At 33.3% G+C, this 18,649-nt stretch overlaps 1 protein-coding gene across 1 annotated transcript; it reads left to right on the top strand.

The window, feature by feature from the left end:
* Positions 1-13,269: 13,269 nt before the first annotated feature.
* LOC107903987 (glutathione S-transferase TCHQD) lies at positions 13,270-16,048 on the top strand. Its single transcript, XM_016830229.2, has 3 exons — positions 13,270-13,512; positions 14,506-14,810; positions 15,229-16,048. Exons 2-3 carry the CDS (start codon positions 14,602-14,604, stop codon positions 15,815-15,817), a joined length of 798 nt encoding a protein of 265 aa, XP_016685718.1. The 5' UTR covers positions 13,270-13,512; positions 14,506-14,601; the 3' UTR covers positions 15,818-16,048.
* The last annotated feature ends 2,601 nt before the right edge of the window (positions 16,049-18,649 follow it).

The following is an 18,649-nucleotide window of genomic DNA, read 5'->3' as shown; positions in this document are numbered from 1 at the left end:
ATGACTTCTAGGAGAGTATTCATCTCAGTTTCATTTTCTTCTCTTTGTTCATCTTTTTCGTTGCTCCAAAGATAGGATTATTACAGGAAGCTCACCATGGAGTAGTGATCATGAGCTTGAGTGGGGGGCAAAAAAAAGAATCCAGTAAGCTGGTAAGAATCTAAGTTCTTCAGTGTCAGTAAGATTTAGAAAACATGTCAAGGGTTTTCAGAACCATTTTGGGTTTCTGCATGTTTCTTGAAAAACTAAGCTAAACTGGGAATATTGAGTTTAACCCATGAATTGGTTTTCATGCTTATTTGCAAGGAGAATGGAAGCTTCAGTATTTAGAAGGGCTAAAAGGATGAGGCAAAGAAGCATCAGGTGAGTTTTTACACTTCACCCTGTAATGCTAAGTATGTTGAAAGTCCGCATAGGTCTATGAGTATCCGCCATTTTAGTTCAATAGGCAAGTCCATGATATTTCATTTATAAAATGCATGTATTGCATATGAAATTATGAAAGGGGATCTTCACCGAGATTACACGAAGTTAGGATGGGGAAATGGGTGATTCTATTAGATACCGCCATACGGTGTTGCTAAATGCACCCTTGACTTGCGAAGCTCTGGGCCTTGAAGAGGGAACACTGTGGTGTTTGAGCATCAAGGTTATGAACAGTGAAATGGAGGAATGGAAGGAATGCAATGAGAAGAGTAAATAAGAAAGGCCATGGCTAGGCCATGGGTCCAATCGGAGGTTATACGCCAAAAATGAGTAAGACCATAGCTGAAAGATGTTATGGAATCATGATGAAAATGAGTAAGACCATACTGAAAGATATTATGGCATCATGATGAAAATATGTAATACCATAGTTGAAAGACATTATGGCATCATATGAAAGTGGCCAGAATGGTAATTAGGACTAAAACCATCGCTGAAAGACGCTATGGCATCCTTTGATAGTTTGTCAGGACAGTAAACACGAGTTTATATTGTGTAAGACCATATCTTAAACATGGCACAATAAACACATAATATTTCAATGGGACATTAAACACAGGATAGTCTGACATGACATTAAACACGAGATAATCAATCAAGACACTAAACACGATATAATACGCCGAGATAGTAAACACGGGTGGTCAATTAGAATTACAATAGTGGAAACTTGTGCAAACAAGAAAAATAGGTTAGAAGGAAAATGGAAGTATGGGCATGCATTAGTTAGCCATCATATAGAAGGAGTCTGCCAATAAAAATGAATTATAAAGTGGGTAAAGACTGCTAGAATTTTAGTTGTTAAAGCCAATAGAGCATATGGACTGTATCCCAGCATGAATAGTCATGGAAGTTGACGCACTAGCAGTGTCTGAAGTATGCGCGAATGAGAAATGGTTTAACCAAGGATTGTAGATAAGGATTCACCATTAAGGAATGCCGAGAGTGCTCAAAGAAACCCTATAGGGTAGCGACTTGTCATGTATACATTGATTAGTCTATAAGGAAAAGAGGGCTGAGCTAGAACCCACTAAAAAAGAAGGATATGTTGAATGACAGAAATGTCTATCAATACTATTCCTATTTAAGGGGAAAACAATTGAGGAAGTATCATCCAAATGGCTAATTAGGTGGGGATGCTAAATGAAAGAGAAACCGTGAACCCAGAAGGCCACTTAATGATAGTTGGCTGAGTAATGAAGGCCAAATCGGTCCACAGCAGAAAAATATATCACAGTTATAAAGATGGTATCTTGAATAAGGTGGAATTCAAAGAAGTAATCCAACCGCTATTAGTTGCAAGTGAGACTTAATCTGCCAGAGTGGTGGGAAATCTTATAGGTATCCCAAAGGATGGGATGACAATAAACCTATCGGGACTAGGGTAATAGTAAGAGTCCTCCATGGACTATTCAAATTTGGAATGATTACTAAAGGAAAGATACGAAATAGAAGTTAGAAGGGTAGACCATCGGACTACTTTATAAGGATATGGTGAAAAGAAAGTTTCCATACTAAGAACAATAGAAAGAAAGAATATAAGTAAAAGTAAGGATAGAGTCCTCAGAGATGGCAAAACATTCAAGGGAACTGGCTAGGTTGATCGATGGCTATTAGTATGGCTGAAAGGTAATCACTCAACGAATCTATCCACCAACGAATAGGATTAGGATCAACATAAAGTCCACCACGATGGGATTAAGAGAAAATATCCAAAACGAGCAGGGAGTTTATTGTACCTAGTATTAATATTTAAATGCCAACAAGATGCGAGAAGGGTCACGATACAAAGAAGTCACCTAGGAACCTGAAGAATCTATGAAATTGCAATACTGGAACCTTTTCTCTGGTAAGATTTTTAGGGACGAAAATTCCTTTAGGGGGAGAGTTGTAACAACCCATTTTCAATGGAATCGAAAACAGTGGTTTCAGAATCCTGTTTTCTGAAGATCGAATTAGTAATTCTTAATTATTAATATCTACGAGTCTATTATAGCGTTATATTAAATTTTGGTCTGATGTTTTGGATGAGTAAATGCTTAATTAGAGTACAAGGACTAATTCGTAAAAGATTTGTAAAATTTAATCACTATAAATTTCATTAGTTAAAAGGTTTAATTAGGAATTTTAAAAGGGTTATTATGGCAATAAAGCCATTTTGCATTTTAATGGATGATGAAAGCTCGTTTAAATCGTATTTTCGTAACACCTGTACCTGACTCGATCGCTGGTCCAGTGATCGAATGCTACACTAACCCAAATGACATAACACAATTTATGTTTCTGGTTTAATTACATACTTAAACAACTTCTATTTTAAAAAATATAACTAAAATTTCAATTCGTATTAAACTAATAATAAAACTTTAAGACTTTGATCCCATCAGTCGTTTACAAATTTTTAGATAGAGACTTGCTAACATATATAGAAAACTTAAATCCTGAGGCGGAGCCTCTATGGGTGCCCCTCTATACACATGCACAACTACCGCGTTTTACCTAGCTCCTAGTGAAGGCTGGCTTGGTCCCTTTCGATTTCCAAATCTTTAACTAACATGTATTCAAGCAAAAATTTTATAAGTTCAAGGGTCCTTAGTGAGATCCCCATATAGAATTTAAGGAAAATGTGAGACACCCAGCTCAGAATTAATCTCTCTGATAATTGCATTCATTATTTCTGACGAAAAATGCTTGGTGACAACCCAAGTAATTGCTACATCTGCAACCTTTACCAGATTTCAATGTCCTCACTACCTTAGAGTACTAAAGCTAACTAAACAACACCATAATCATTACTCTGTCAGTCTATTCCTTAAGAAGGATTCTTAGGACATGCAGTTCCTACCTTTGGTAGACCAAAAAGACCTCTGCCATTATTTATGGCTATGTCTAACCTTCTCTTTCCACTATCCTCTAACAAACAATACAGGCCTTTCAACCTTGAGCATGCATTTTCTCCCATGAAGACACTGATCAGCCTATTAAACCCTTTGGCTAACCTTTTTCTAGCTTACAATATATTACTGCGTCCTACTGTAGACTAATTCGTGCCTGTTTAAACCATGTAAGATCTGTAGCTTCCCTGGGGAACTAGTATTTGTGTGTATTATGTATACCTCTATATCTAAGGGGCCTCTTCCTCTTTTTCATCCTAATTAGGGTGAGACATTTCCCTGGCCCCTTTCATCATCATCTTTGACGAATTCTTTCAGTATCCCGATGCTTTACGTTCCTCAGACCTTTCGAGCTCATTCTTTCATCCTGATTTATCACTCCAGTCACATCGCAAACTCTACTTTCACCCTTGACATCCTTCAGGACCCACAGACTTTCCAATTATGATCCTCATGTTTTATGTCCTAGCAGATTTCCCTATGTTTATTATCCTGGCGGACTACCCCGTGTTTCGGTGAACTACCTTGTTTTTACTGTCCCAATGCACTACCTCGAGTTTATTGTCCTGATAGGCTATCTCGCGTTTACTATACCGATAGCCTACCCCGTGTTTACTATCTCAGCGGACTACCCAGTTACCATAGCTGAGCTATGATCTTACACGTTAGACCTCTTTTCAGGTGTCGCCCCATAAGATCTAACTAGCGTCATGGTGTCACCCTATAGAGCATGTTGACCACTATTATGGTGTCGCCCTGAAGGACCATTTGATATCATTTTCTTTCGCATTTTACCTTGATGCTTGAACATCAAAGTGTCCCCTCTACAAGGCCCGGAGCATCATAACGCCAATGGTTTCACAATGGCCAAACAAATCATGAGATTCGGGTATTACTGGTCCACCATGGAAAGAGATTGCATCAATTATGCCAAGAAGTGTCATAAATGCCAGATCTATGCAGACAAAATACACGCACCTCCTTCACCTCTTCATGCTATGACCTCTCCATGGTCATTCTTTATGTGGGGTATGGATGTTATTGGGCCAATATCACCGAAGGCTTCTAATGGGTATCGCTTTATCTTCGTGGTTATTGATTACTTCACCAAATGGGTTGAAGCAGCTTCATATGCAAATGACACGAAGTCGGCAGTTAGCAAATTCTTGAAAAAGGAGATCATCTGTCAATATGGAATGCCTGAGGGAATAATATCTGACAATGTATTGAATTTGAACAATAGCACAATAGCGAAGGTTTGCGACCAATTTAAGATCAGACATCATAACTCGTCACCGTATCGCCCAAAAATGAATGGTGCAGTGGAGGCGGCCAATAAAAATATTAAGAAAATTGTGGGGAAGATGACTGAAACTTACAAGGATTGGCATGAGAAGTTATCACTTGCTCTCCTTGCCTATCGAACATCTGTTAGGACTTCTACTGGGGCAATACCGTATTCTTTAGTTTACGGGATGGAGACAGTATTACCTATTGAAGTTGAGATCCCTTCTCTACGGGTGTTATCTGAACTACAACTAAATGAAGCCGAATGGGTCCAATCGTGATATGATCAGTTGAACCTAATAGAAGAAAAGAGGTTAAGAGCTATTCGCCACGGCCAAATGTACCAGAAACGAATGATGCGGGCTTATAACAAAAAAGGTTCTTCCCAGAGAATTTCATAAAGGGGACTTGGTGCTAAAAAAGATCCTTCCTCTACAAAAGGATTTTAGAGGGAAATGGATGTCAAATTGGAAAGGTTTTACGTTGTAAAGAAGGCCTTTTCCAGAGGAGCTTTGATTTTGAGTGAGATGGATGGTAAAAATCTGCCAAATCTTGTAAACTCAGATTCGGTCAACAAATACTTCACCTAAAAAAAAGAGATGGAGAGGTTGAGGTGAAAACCCGCAAAGGGCGCCTTGAGACCAAAGGGATTTGAGTTGAAAACCCAAAAAGGGCGACTCAAATATTAATCAAAATAAGGCATGAGGTGATCGGAGTCATTCAAATGTTGATCAAAATGGGGCATGCGGTGAGCCTGATACACCTGAATCAGCAAGAAAGGGTACGCGACATCTTGGGGCATCGACAGAGTACTATAGATCTCCTAAACACGTCAAACTTAGAATTATTTTCAGAAAGTTTGTACAGAGAAGTTTAAGCTACGATATTTGGGGCACCTAGTCTTCATACTATTGCTTGTTCTTGAAATACTTCATTCTTTATAAATATATGAGTTAATTCTTCTTTTAGTCTCAATATATTTGATAATGTATTCATTTCGAGCTATGCTCTCAAATTAATACTATTTTATTCTTTGTTTTGTTATTTTTGCTAACGTGTTGCATTAGAATAATGATTAATGGACTAATAAAACTTTCACAAGGGAAGTTTTGCATATTACTCTAGAAGTTTCTAAATAATACAGTAACCTGAAACAGGACTATTGTTTAGAAAACACCAAGTTTAAAGGTTGAAATATCTAAAATGGAAAGGCCTAAATCAAGACTATCCCTTCAAATTTTATTGTCAAAACATTTGTTTAACAAGATGACGAGATGCTGTGTTGGTGATAAAGCTTTAATGAACAAACAAACAATGATCACGGGGCGATAAGAGGTTGTCTTGGAGAAGAAAGTTCTACAATTGTGTAGAAACATTTGGTATGACACCTTGAGAATGGTGTAAAGCCAAAGAGACTCACACTTTCTATCCTTGAATTGCAGTAGGAGAGGATTGAGAAAGAGTCAGATCTTATACTCCTAAATTACAGTGAGAAGAAGATAATTCAAGTTTTATGTCCCAAAGGTTACAGTGGATTGAACCTTGAGGATTACAATGGATTGAACCTTGAAGATTACAGTGGGGGCAATCCGATTAAGTAAGATATGGGTGCTACCAGGCAAATAAGATAACGTTTTGACGTGTTGGTAATGAGGCCTTAATGAACAACAGGCAATAACAACTCAAACATTAAGATATCATGACATTTTTACATTCATGCATGCACATTTGGTTAGGAGATGTTGATTCATTTCGATCATAACATCCTAATCACTAGACATAAATAGGCCATGTAATAAATTTTACAGGTCATGTTCCTCAGAGAACAGATCGGTGAAATCACAAAGCTTTATCTCCCTGAGCAGCAGTGGAGTAGGTTGAAAAATAGCAAATCTTGTCTTCATGTAATAACAGCGAAGTAGATCGAAGACCCCAATCCTATCTCCCTAAAGTTGCAGTGGAGTGGATTAAAACTACAGATCTTATCTCTCTGAAGTTGCAGTAGAGCAGATCGCAACCAGTCTTATCTCCCTAAATTTGCAGTGGAGTAGACACAAGAAACCAATCCTATCTCCCTGAAGTTGCAGTGGAGCGTATCAAAATAATGGATCTCATCTCTCTGAAGTTGCAGTAGAGTAGATCACATCAGACTTATCTTTAAAGTTGCAGCAGAACAAGTTGAAGCTACAAGTCTTATCTCCCTGAAGTTGCAGTGGAGCAGACCAAGTATAACAAATTTTTTTCTTTGAGAAACTACAAGTTACAAATCCTATCTCCCCGACGTTGCAGTGGAATGGATCGAAGCAATTCCTATACCTCTGAAGATGTAGCAGGATGGAATGAGACTACTTGAAAAGAAGAGCACCAAGACCCAGCACGACCGGGCAAAATTGGTCATTTTAAAGTCTTTGCTCCGTTCCCGTTACACGACAACGAGCAAAGAGGGGCAGCTGTAATACCCAATTTTCCCGGCCCAATAAATAAAAACAAAATTTATTAAAGTCCATTTACATTGCCCCATAGCTTAAAGACCAAATAAAATAACAGTCAAAAACAACCCAAATTACCAGCCCAATCTGGCCCGCTAGCCTAAATACCCAATGACCCAAATTAGCCCAAAACACAAAACAACACATGGAAACCCTAAAGGATCCGGGCACAGCATCCAAGCTCTCCGCACGTGACGAGCCTCCGTACACATGCGCTTTCACCTCCGTACATGCCACGTCCCCAGCCCCACACGCCGTACCTGCAAATGGGAAGAAAATGCAGCAAAGAAAACGGAAAAATTGTATTCTTTTATTTATTTTTTTCTCGGCTTATAAAACGAGGGCAAAAACCTTTTGTAATGGTTACAAAACACAAAAAAAAACACACACACACGCATATTGTATATAAAAAATATTCAGAGAAATCGAAAGGAAAAAGAGTTCAAAAGGTGATTTCTCTTTATTTTTTCGGTGATATTTCCTGTTTCCTTTTCCATATTCGACTTCATTTTTTATTCTTGTGAGAAGAAAGTAAAAAAGAAGAGAAGAGAGACTTACCTTTAAGGTGGGAGCGCCGAATCCTAGTCCACTCTGCCGTAATCAGAGTTTGAACGGGATAAAAAGGGGTCTGAGGCGACGCGACTTTTGAATAGCAAGAGATTAGGTTTTTTTTGGGATTTTTTCTTTTTGTTTAGGGTAGTTGATGTTAGTTTTAGTACTAGCTTAAGGGGAATCTTGAAACGTCACCGTTAGGGCCTGATTCAATGGCTCTGAAACGGTACCGTTTTAGGCCGCGACCCGATGACCCGACCCAGACGCGGCTAGATCCGCGTGTTCTGGCATAGGGAGGGATATTTGCGCGACCAGTCCATCCCTTTTCTGGTATTTTTGAATCGGTGGTCTTCTTTCTTTCCGATTTAGCCCCGTATTCTACTTTTGTTTCATTTCAACCCAGCTTGCAACACTGCGTTTTGGGGAAGCGGGATATTTCCCAATCGGACCCCCATGTAATACGCGTGTTGCAGCATGGTCCCCCACTTTTCTTTAATCTCAGTTGTTCCCTGTTAATTCGATTTTGTTTGTGATTTAATCTTTCTTGTTATTTAATTTTTTTATTAGGAAATTTATTGTTATTTTTATTATCATTCTTATTCTTATTATTGTATTATTATTATTTTTTATATATTTGTTTTTTCTATATATAATTAACTTTATATTTTTATAGAAAGTTAATTTCTAATAATAATACTTTATATTTTTATATATATATAGGTATATAATATGGATTTTTCTTAGTATACGTACGTATATATAATAATATATTATTATTTTCAAATGATATTTTCTTATGTATGAAACCTTATTCCTTTTAAATTTGTTATTTTATTCTATTTATTTAACTTTTATACATTATTATTAGGTATATACTATTATTTCTACTAAGTTTTATTTATATAAATTAGGATGTAGATATTAATTTCAAGTTATTCACTTTTATTTTACTTCATTTTTTATTTCTTTGTGATTTTAAAATCTTTCATTAAAATTTATTTAAACCTTTTATTTAAATTTTTTTATTCCCTTACTAAATTGTATCAAATATTTGTATTATTCATCGTTATTACTGTCTTTTTTTGTTTTTAATTGATTATGAATTATGGGTTGCTTAATTTTTAATATGGATGTTTGCATGATATGATTAAAGTCAATGTTTGTATTTGCCTATTATTTGTTTAATTGCTTCTAGTTTAAGTTTAAATTGTTATTTATCTTTTACATTGTGTGTATCGTTATTTAATCATGTTCCTTTTTGTAAGAGTCGAATTTTATTAAAGCTTCATAATCGTTTTATTTCATAATCCTTAAAAAGGCTTGGTGTTCATAGGTTCTCGAGAGAATTGTGCCCTAACTTACTGGGCTTCGATTCTTCTCAATGAATTTAGATAATCAAACGTCCATTCTATTAAAACCATACAATTATTAAATAAAGTTCTTAAGATTCCAAAATGTTTGATCCTAACTTACTGGATACGATATTTTGTTATCTCGATTTCGAAATAAAGGCAATGTTTGATGTTTAAAAATTTCGAGAAATTGAACCCTAACTTACTGGATTCGAATTTCTCGATTGACTTAAATAATCAAATATCCTTCTTAAAACACATGATTTTCTTAAAAATGAAACAAATCTAATTTCAAAGATTGAATTGTTGCACCCTAATTCACTGAGTGTGGCAATTTATTTCTGCGAAATGAGTACATCTTGCTATTCAATTTGGTTTATTCAAATTTAAAATTTAAAAGGATCGTATTTTTAAAATATTTTCAAAATTTCCACTCTAAGACATAAAACAATCAATTCGGTACCAATTTTGGGCGTTACGAGGGTGCTAACCCTTCCTCGTACGTAACCGACTCCCGAACTTACATTCTCGTATTTCGCAGACCAAATTTGTTTTTTTTATGGTAAACCGGTCATACATTAACAAAAGATCGGTGGCGACTCCTATTTTATTTTTAAAATTAATCCCCATTTTTTAAATAAAAAATGGTTTCGACAGTTATGTTGCTTGGCATCCATCTCTTTTAATGGCTCCATAATGATCTTTGAGTGAATGAAACCAACCAGGCTGAAGAGCCACTCTTGATCCATTTTAACAGCCACCATAATAAGCTTTAAGTAAATGAAACCGATTAGACTTGAAAAGTCATTCTTGGTCCTATGAATAGTCACCTACAAGATAAATAATTAAACATTAAACATTGACAACTTTTTATATTCTTATTCAGCTGAAATATTTTAACTTAAAACACACATATTTATGATAGAAATCAGCATAATATAAACACACACGCATGTATTTAAGAACATATAACTCCAACCTATGCTTAAACATAATTAACATATAAAACACTTAAACATAATGCATGACTTAATTAAGTGTAAACTTATTAAACTGGCATTTAACTTAATTAATGACACACTAAACTCTTATGACACAAACTCATAATTAACATATGAGACACATAAATAAAATGCATGACATACTAAAATGCAAGACATATAATGCCAAACTTAATTAAAGATGTAAACTTATGAAACTGAACTCAAACTCATTGGAGGTTTTATCCAACTCTTGGATAAGCATTTGACTTGGTCTTGGCCCAATCAGCACATGATTAATTTGGACTTGTTCCAACGTCCACACATAGGCCCTTTAAACTCTTCTTTGACCCATTTGGTTCGACCCTCCATAGTTGACCCAATTGATAAACACAAAGGATCAGTCTTTGCTTCGGTCATCTCAAGAATGCAACTTGTTTCTTCTTATCAAGAATCACATCATAAAAGAATATTAACTAAATTCAAAAAGTGTGAAAAATACAGAAATTACAGCATATCTTAGCCTCCACTTTAAATTTTTTATATACAATAATAAATTTTTGGGTAAACTACTCATGTTAGTCGCTCTAAAATTATTTCATTCATATTTTAGTTAATTTAAATTTTTTTATCAAATATAACACTGTCATTAATAAGTATTCTTGTTTTGGCATTGTTTCGGTAAAACCCAAATAAAAAGCTGACTAGGATACCACATATTAAAAATAAACTTGAAAAAAAAACAAGTTTACATGTATTAAAAATAAAAAAGGGCAGCACGATGACATTTCAAGTAAAGAAAAAAAAACATAAAGAAATTGGTAAAACATAGAGATAACTTTTGGGAAAATTTTGGGAGTATTTCAAAAGTTTAGGGTTTGAATTCGGGTTTAGGGTCTAATTTTAGGTCTGATTTGAGATTCTAAAACACTCAAATTTTCTCCAAATTTTCCAAAAGTTATCCCAAATTTCACCTTTGTTTTATTTTTTTCAGCTTTTATTTTTATTATGTGTAAATTGTTATGAATATCTTATTAAGTGGATGTCCATCAAGATCAGTTTTGATGTACTTTAAATTCTAAATAGAGACTTTATGTTTTTTATGCCTATAAATAGAGACTTTAGAGAAGCTTTATAAATATTCCGATTGATCAATAAAATACGCTCTTTCTTTGCTCTCCCATTCTTTTTGTTCTTTATTCTCTATTTGTTATTTTATATCATGTGGAATATGAGAAAGTATGTGATGTTTTCATGAGTGGGAGTAAATAAGCGCCGTACTCTCTTCCTCTTAACCGAAATTTTGTCTCATTAAGTTTTTCTGGTAAGGTTTTTAATAAGGCAGCATATTATATATATGTGTATTTTTTTTCTTTCACTAAATTTTTTTCCCACAGGGTTTTTATCTTAGTAAGGTTTTAACAAGACACATTATCTACCAATAGATATCCAATGGGGAGTGTTATGAATATCTTATTAAGTGGATGTCCATCAAGATTAAGATAAGTTTTGATGTACTTTAAATTCTAATAGTGATTAGAAATAGATCTCTACTTCATTTATACTTTTATGCCTATAAATAGAAACTCTGGAGAAGCTTTGTAAATATTCCGATTGATCAATAAAATACGCTCTCTCTTTAGTCTCCCATTTTCTTTATTCTTTATTCTTTATCTTTTATTCTATAACATAAACTTATTTTTTTCAACTTTTATTTTTAATACATGGCTTCTTATAAAGTCAATTTTTCATTTGGGTTTTAACAAAATAATGAACAAAATAAGAATACTTACTAACCACAATACTTTATATTTGATAAAAATAATTAAGTGATGAAATGGAAATAAAATAATTTTGGAATAATTACTTGACTAGTTTGTTACATTTTTTTCTTTGAATTACAATTTCTAGTAAGCGTTAAACAGCGTGGCTTTGTATTTTCTTAACTGTCAAGTTCGAAGGACAGCCTCTAACAGATCAGTTTCCACTTTTTATCATCCTTAGCCTACGCGCTGCCTTGGGAAAATGAACCTCACTTGCTCCCTTTTAGCAAATTACTCCTTTTTTGCTTTCTATACTTTTAAATGTATTTTTGGTCATTTCATTATAAAAGTATAAAATTAAAATATTTATATTATTTATTTATTATTTTAAGTATTTGATTGAGTTGGTATCACCCATCAATTAGGCTCTAATTAAATTGAAAATGTACTAAAATTTTCTTATATTGTCGTGATGGTGTTTTTATTTTTTTAATATTTTTTATATAAAATTAATAAAAATTTAGATATAAATAGATTCGAACTTTACATCATACCATCATAGTATTTAAACATATAATTTTACTATTTTAGTCAAATTTTATTTTATTTTTATATAAATTTTTAATAAATATATTATATTATGATACGGGTGAAAATCATAATTATATAACAAAATATTAGAAAAGAATTAATACAAATAACAAATGAGGATTTGATTAAATAATAAACTATAAATATTGAAAACTATAAAAAACTATATTGAAATCCTATTATACAATAATAGTTTTCTATTTTAATATAAAAATATAAAATGATAAAAAAATTAAATAATACAATAATCATTACTTAACAGAGCTTGTGAAACCAATTCGTGTTTAATTATTTATATTATATTTAATATTGAAAATATTTCTGAAAGGAAAATCTAATAAAATTCAAACGGATTTGACATATCAAATTAACTATTTTGTGCATTAATTACAAATGAAATAGCAAAGAATTTATACTCCAATCCAGTTAGATTTTGGGACAATTCCTATTTTGCACTTACAAAAGAAATTACATGTATTAGATTTAGGAGTGTTCAAATTAACTAATCGAATCGATCTAATTTGGTTAATCAATTATCAGTTAATTTTGCTTGAAATTAGTTAATTAACAAAATTAACTGAAATATTTGTTGTTTTCAAAACTTATGTGGTGTTCGGTTGTTAACCGAAATATTTGTTATTTTTAATGTCTTATTTATTATTTTTACCTCATTTAAAACTTTTTAAACTTTTAAATAAAAGAAAATGAGCATTAGTAATGTATCTATACTTATTTAAACAAAAATATATAAATATATAAATTTTAATTAATTCAAATAATCAACTGAATTAATTGAAATATTTTAATTCAATTAATATATTTAGAAAATATTAATTGATTAATTAAAACCATCGTTTCAACACCCATAATTTGAGGGGCAGTGTAACAGGGTTCCTATCTTTTTGCTTTGCACCTTCCAATTGGAAACTCGTTATTCTTATATAATGCACAATAAAAGAGAAAAAAACAACTTTTTAAGTAAAAGCGCACTTTCTATGAATTATTCATCTTTCGATCCTTTTCAATTTCTATAAATATACAGTATATAATAATAAACCCACATCAACCCAAAAAAAAAACACTGTAGGACCCTTGTTGAAGCTTCCACTCTCATCTCGGTAAGTTTTTTTTCTGGGAAAACTGTTCTGGTTTGTTAAGTTGAACCCATTAAATTTCATGGTTTTTTTTTTTTAAATTCTGATTTACTTCTACTGGTATCAACATCTTAGCAGTTAGGTTTCCTTGGTTATGTTCTGTTTGATTTTTTGGTTGTTTTAAAAGCTTACAGACTTATACTTCAATTTAATTTGTAACTTCCATGATGATGTATTTTCCCTTCCTGAACTGTAATTTTCGTTAACTACAGTTTTGCTTTCCCGCACTTGGCTTTGAACAATTTGTGGACTTTATTTAATTGTCTGCATGAATTGAATTGAATTTTTGTTGTTGGCTTTTATGAAACATTATGGTCTTCTTGTTGGTTTATTTCTTTAATAGGTTTTTAGAGTTTTTTTTTTTTTTTGTTTAAAGTTTGCCCTCCAATGCATATGATTTCTCTTTTTGGATTGAGGATTCTGCAATTTTGAGGTGAATTGATGTTATAAGGTTTTGGAAAATCATTACATAAGTGTTAAGGTTGTCTCTTTAGGTCTTAAGTTTTATATAAGCTTGCTTTAGTTCCAAAGAAAATTCATTTACATACATGATTTTGAATCTGAAATCTAGTTATAATTGCCCTGTACTTCATAGGAATCATGACAGTGGCTCACTGTTCTGTTAAAGAATTCCGGGAATAAACTTAGCATTTTTTAAGGTTAACCAACATGACTTAACCTTAATGTTCTAATTGAGGATCATACTGTTGTTGTTGTTGTTGTTGTTGTTCTTGTTGTTGTTGTTGTTGTTGTTGTTGTTGTTGTTCTTTTTCAGTCTAATTAACACATATATGCAGAGTGGCCCTTCCATTGCTGCTTTTCTTTTCTGTTCATGGATTCCACTGTTGGTCTTATCGAATCATTAATGCTTTAAATTGTTGTGATTTTCTCAGGTTCTTTTCTATTAAATTTGATGAAATTGCTGATCAGACATTCTTGTTACTGTTTGATTTGCAGACCTAATCAATTCTTGTTCTTGATTGTGGTGTGATAAAGAGTTTCAAAGTTGGTGAAAACAGTGTTTTAATGTTTCAAAACATTGTTAATTGAATCATGCAATTATATCATCATCCATGCTCATTGAACAGCCAAAAGGTGAGGCTTGCTTTGGAAGAGAAAGGCGTTGATTACACCTCATTTCATGTCAATCCTATTCTTGGCAAGAACATGGGCTCTTCCTTCTTCAGGATGAATACGAGTGCCAAACTCCCAGTTTTCAAGAACGGTTCTCATATCATTTTCGACACTATTGAAACTATCCTGTATGTTCTCTATCTTTCATTCACAATCGAAATTTGCATTGCAACAACCACTAGAATTGTCTTATGGTACTTGGTAATGGGTTCTTGAAGAGGACCAAAGGTGTTCTATATTACTCTGATTCTTCATTTTTTTGTAAAATATTTGTGTCCAAAACTTGTGTCCCTATTGGACATATATCTGAATCTGACACTCACCCCGAATCAAGGTAATGTAGGTCATGTCTCTTACTAATTGCTTTTAAACCTTAAAAGTAATTGGAAAGTACAGCATATCTGCTCCTTTAAGATTTCTATGATGAAAAGGTGTCCCATTTTTCATATGTAAAAGAAGTATTCTGATCGAATATGTTTCAAAAATCAGTCAGTCCACCATTGTTACTTAAAGGGAAGATTCTAAAGTTAGCAAAGATAATTGCAGGTACATTGAAAAAATTGCTGTGGTCTCAGTTGGTAATGATTCCTTTAGCAACCAAGAAGTAATTGAATGGATGCAAAAGATACAACAATGGAACCCCAAGTACTTCACCCTATTACACATTCCTGACAAGCACCGCCTCTACGTTTCTAAATTCATAAGGAAAGTGGTGATTGCTCGGATGGCCGAATCACCAGACCTTGCTAGTGCTTACCACAGCAAGCTTAGAGAAGCATACGAGACCGAGGAGAAGCTGAAGAATGCTGATCTTGTTAAAAGGAGCACAGAAAGCTTGGTCCAATTGCTTGATGAAGTTGAAAGAAAGCTGAATGACACAACATATATTGTAGGGGATGAGTTCACGATGGCGGATGCGACATTCGTACCCGTGCTGGCTCGATTGGTGCTTCTGGGTTTGGAAGATGAGTATATAAGTTGCAGGCCAAACATAGCAGACTACTGGGGTTTGGTGCAACAAAGGCCTACCTATAAAAAAGTTATAGGAAAATATTTTAATGGCTGGAGGAAGAAGAAAACATTAATAAAAACTTGGGGCTCACTTCATATCAGAAATTTGCTGAAGAGATACTAAGGATTTGTGGGTTACAGGTGTACTGTAAATTGATAATACGTAAAATGAGTTGGAAAAGGAAATTGCAACTGTATGTAACTTTTGCTTCTTGTTATGCTTTTCACCAGGGTCTTTTTTTTTTTTTTTCAATTGGTAAATTTGGTAAAATAAGAGATGTTGATATAAATGTGGAGTTGAAGGATTTAATGTATTATGATTGATTCCAAGGTTGATATGGTTGTTTCTCATGCATTCAGACTTGTCCCTTTCTGCTATCTGAAGAAGTTACCCAAATCATAGGAGGAATGTCTGGTTCTTTTACAGAAAAGCAGACTCCCAAAAGCATAGTTTTCAGGAAAGGGAATAGAAATAATCAAACAGCAATGTCCTCTACCTCACATATGTTGCAAGCTGTAGTCTTGTCATATCTTCAGACAACTCTTATTATTTTTCAAGTTTCATTCATATACAACCTTAAGAAAGTAACCATGGAACCTACTCATTTATTCTCCAAACAAAACATAATATTCAGATAGAATCATACTTTAAAAGTTTCTATTTTGGCTTCAATTAGATGTATATCCCAGTAATTATCTCAAACTGACTTATTCTTTTATATATTCAAGATATGATTGTTTATACAATGGAAGAATTAAGAAAAGTTATCATATTGATCATCAAAGCTAGCATGTAACACTATGCATGTTAAGAATGCTTTTTTTGGGGAAACGCAGATTAATTTCCATTCTCTAATTAAAGCTCCTTAGACTAGATTCTCTATTTATTTAATCAAACATGGCCTTATTTAAAAAGACATATGGAATAATAATTTTTTTACAATAAAAAAAATCCTTTTAAGAATATGTTTAAAAAAAAAAGAATTCATTCATTCAAAAAGCTAGCAATTGTAATTGCTTTGTTTGGTTTAAATAATTGTTATCATTGTATTTGCAAAAAATCATAACTATTTTTTTAAAATAAAATATTAATATCATATATTAGAATTAAATAAAAATAATTTTTGAAGTTTAAATTTTTTAGGTTATAGTAGGACCATGTGTTTAAATAAAACAAAATTACCAAGAAATTTGAAAAATCATCTCTTTAGGTGCAATTTGGAAAAAAGAATTAAGCTATTGAAATCCCTCTTGAAATTCCACACAAATAATTTTATTCAAACAAGTAAATTTATTTTTAGAATTTTGAAAACCTTGATACAAATGAAACTCCTCTAAGCTCATCATCTAAACACACCCTAAAAGAGATTTAGATCTTTCTTTGACGAGCCTAAAGTTTGAAACTCCTTTTGATGAGCTTGAGCGATTTTCTCATCCATAACCTATAATTCAGTCCCAAAATCATAGTCGTAACAATACAATTTGAAGCTTGGGTTTAAATATGATTGTTGTTGATCTGGGATGTATTTTGTCATGTAAATTGTACCACCCCATACTCGGCCTAGACGTTATGGTCGGATCATGGAGACTACATCATGCAAGCAAAGGAAACAAATGTTTTGTTTTGATGAAAACCCATTCCATCGGAAAGAAAATTCAAATAGAATAACTCTTTGAAAATCATAGTAATTTTCCAAAATCACAGCTTAATTGTATTACTAAAATCAAAGCCAATTTACATGAAACATTTACGTCCTAAAACATTTTAGAGAATTCCAATTAGTCTTGCAACGAAAAACCTTATAGCATGTCGTTTATAAAACCACGATTCATTTTTAGTTATCATACGTTAAACATCCTTAAACCATAAAAGCTTTTGCGTAATAAATACCAAAATAGTACTAACGAACTAAACAAAAATTAAAATGTCAAAAAACAAACAAAAAAAAGTAAAAACCCAATAATGTCCAAAATGTCCAAAATGTTCATAATAAACAAATAAAAAGTCCATAGTGCTTAAACCAAAATTAGGAAACCCGAGCTCCAGAGCCGCCGTCCATTCCTAAGTCGGAGGATTACCTGAAATGAAGCAAACAAATCGTGAGCTTTAAGCCCAATGTGTGATTTGACCCATAATCTCAATACAAGCATAAATTATATTATGTCTTATCATATCAAATTTTATACAGATCATATATTATCATATCTTAACGAATCATTTCATATCGAATAATAACATAGTATATCTTATCATAATCATATCATGTCCTATCCCCATCCGCTACACATCATCTTCGTCTAGCCAATCACACCATACAGAACTACAAGAGTCCATCCATCTAATCACACCAATATGTGGCAATGTGCCACTCATATATTTGCAGTTGAGCTGTCATACATAGATTTGCAGTCTAGCCACCATAATTGCAGAATAAACTATCATATAGCACTTCCTCCATCATATCATAACCCACTCCCAAACACATACATATCATAGTCATAAATCATACATAAATATATCATATATCACATGGCATGCATACTCGTATATTCTCATACAGATCATAACATAGCTCATGGTATAGTTTAACATATCTTACTTAACATACCTCCTAAGCTTATCCATATATTATAACGTATTAAAACTTACGCTTTTTCGGCCCCCTACGATACCTACGGACCCAAATTTCGAGTCCCTCATACGATCCCAAATCAAGCCCAAAAATTGGCCAAAATGGCCCACACAACCCAAAAAGCTAGCCCATGTGGGCCATACGGGCTGCGAAAACACACACGACCATGTGGTGTACACGATTTACCACATGACCGTGTGGCATTGGGCAGTTTCAAAAACATCCCCTATTTTACGATTTTATCAAGTTTCATTTTAGTTTTTGGGTCATTTTCACACACTTGATGCTAATTCTAATTCACCACTCAATCAAGCACTTCAAAT

The sequence above is a fragment of the Gossypium hirsutum genome, chromosome D03 (genome assembly GCF_007990345.1).
Source record: "Gossypium hirsutum isolate 1008001.06 chromosome D03, Gossypium_hirsutum_v2.1, whole genome shotgun sequence".
Lineage (NCBI taxonomy): Eukaryota > Viridiplantae > Streptophyta > Magnoliopsida > Malvales > Malvaceae > Gossypium > Gossypium hirsutum.
The sequence above is the reverse complement of the archived record's forward strand: the minus strand, read 5'-3'. Positions and strand labels throughout refer to the sequence as shown.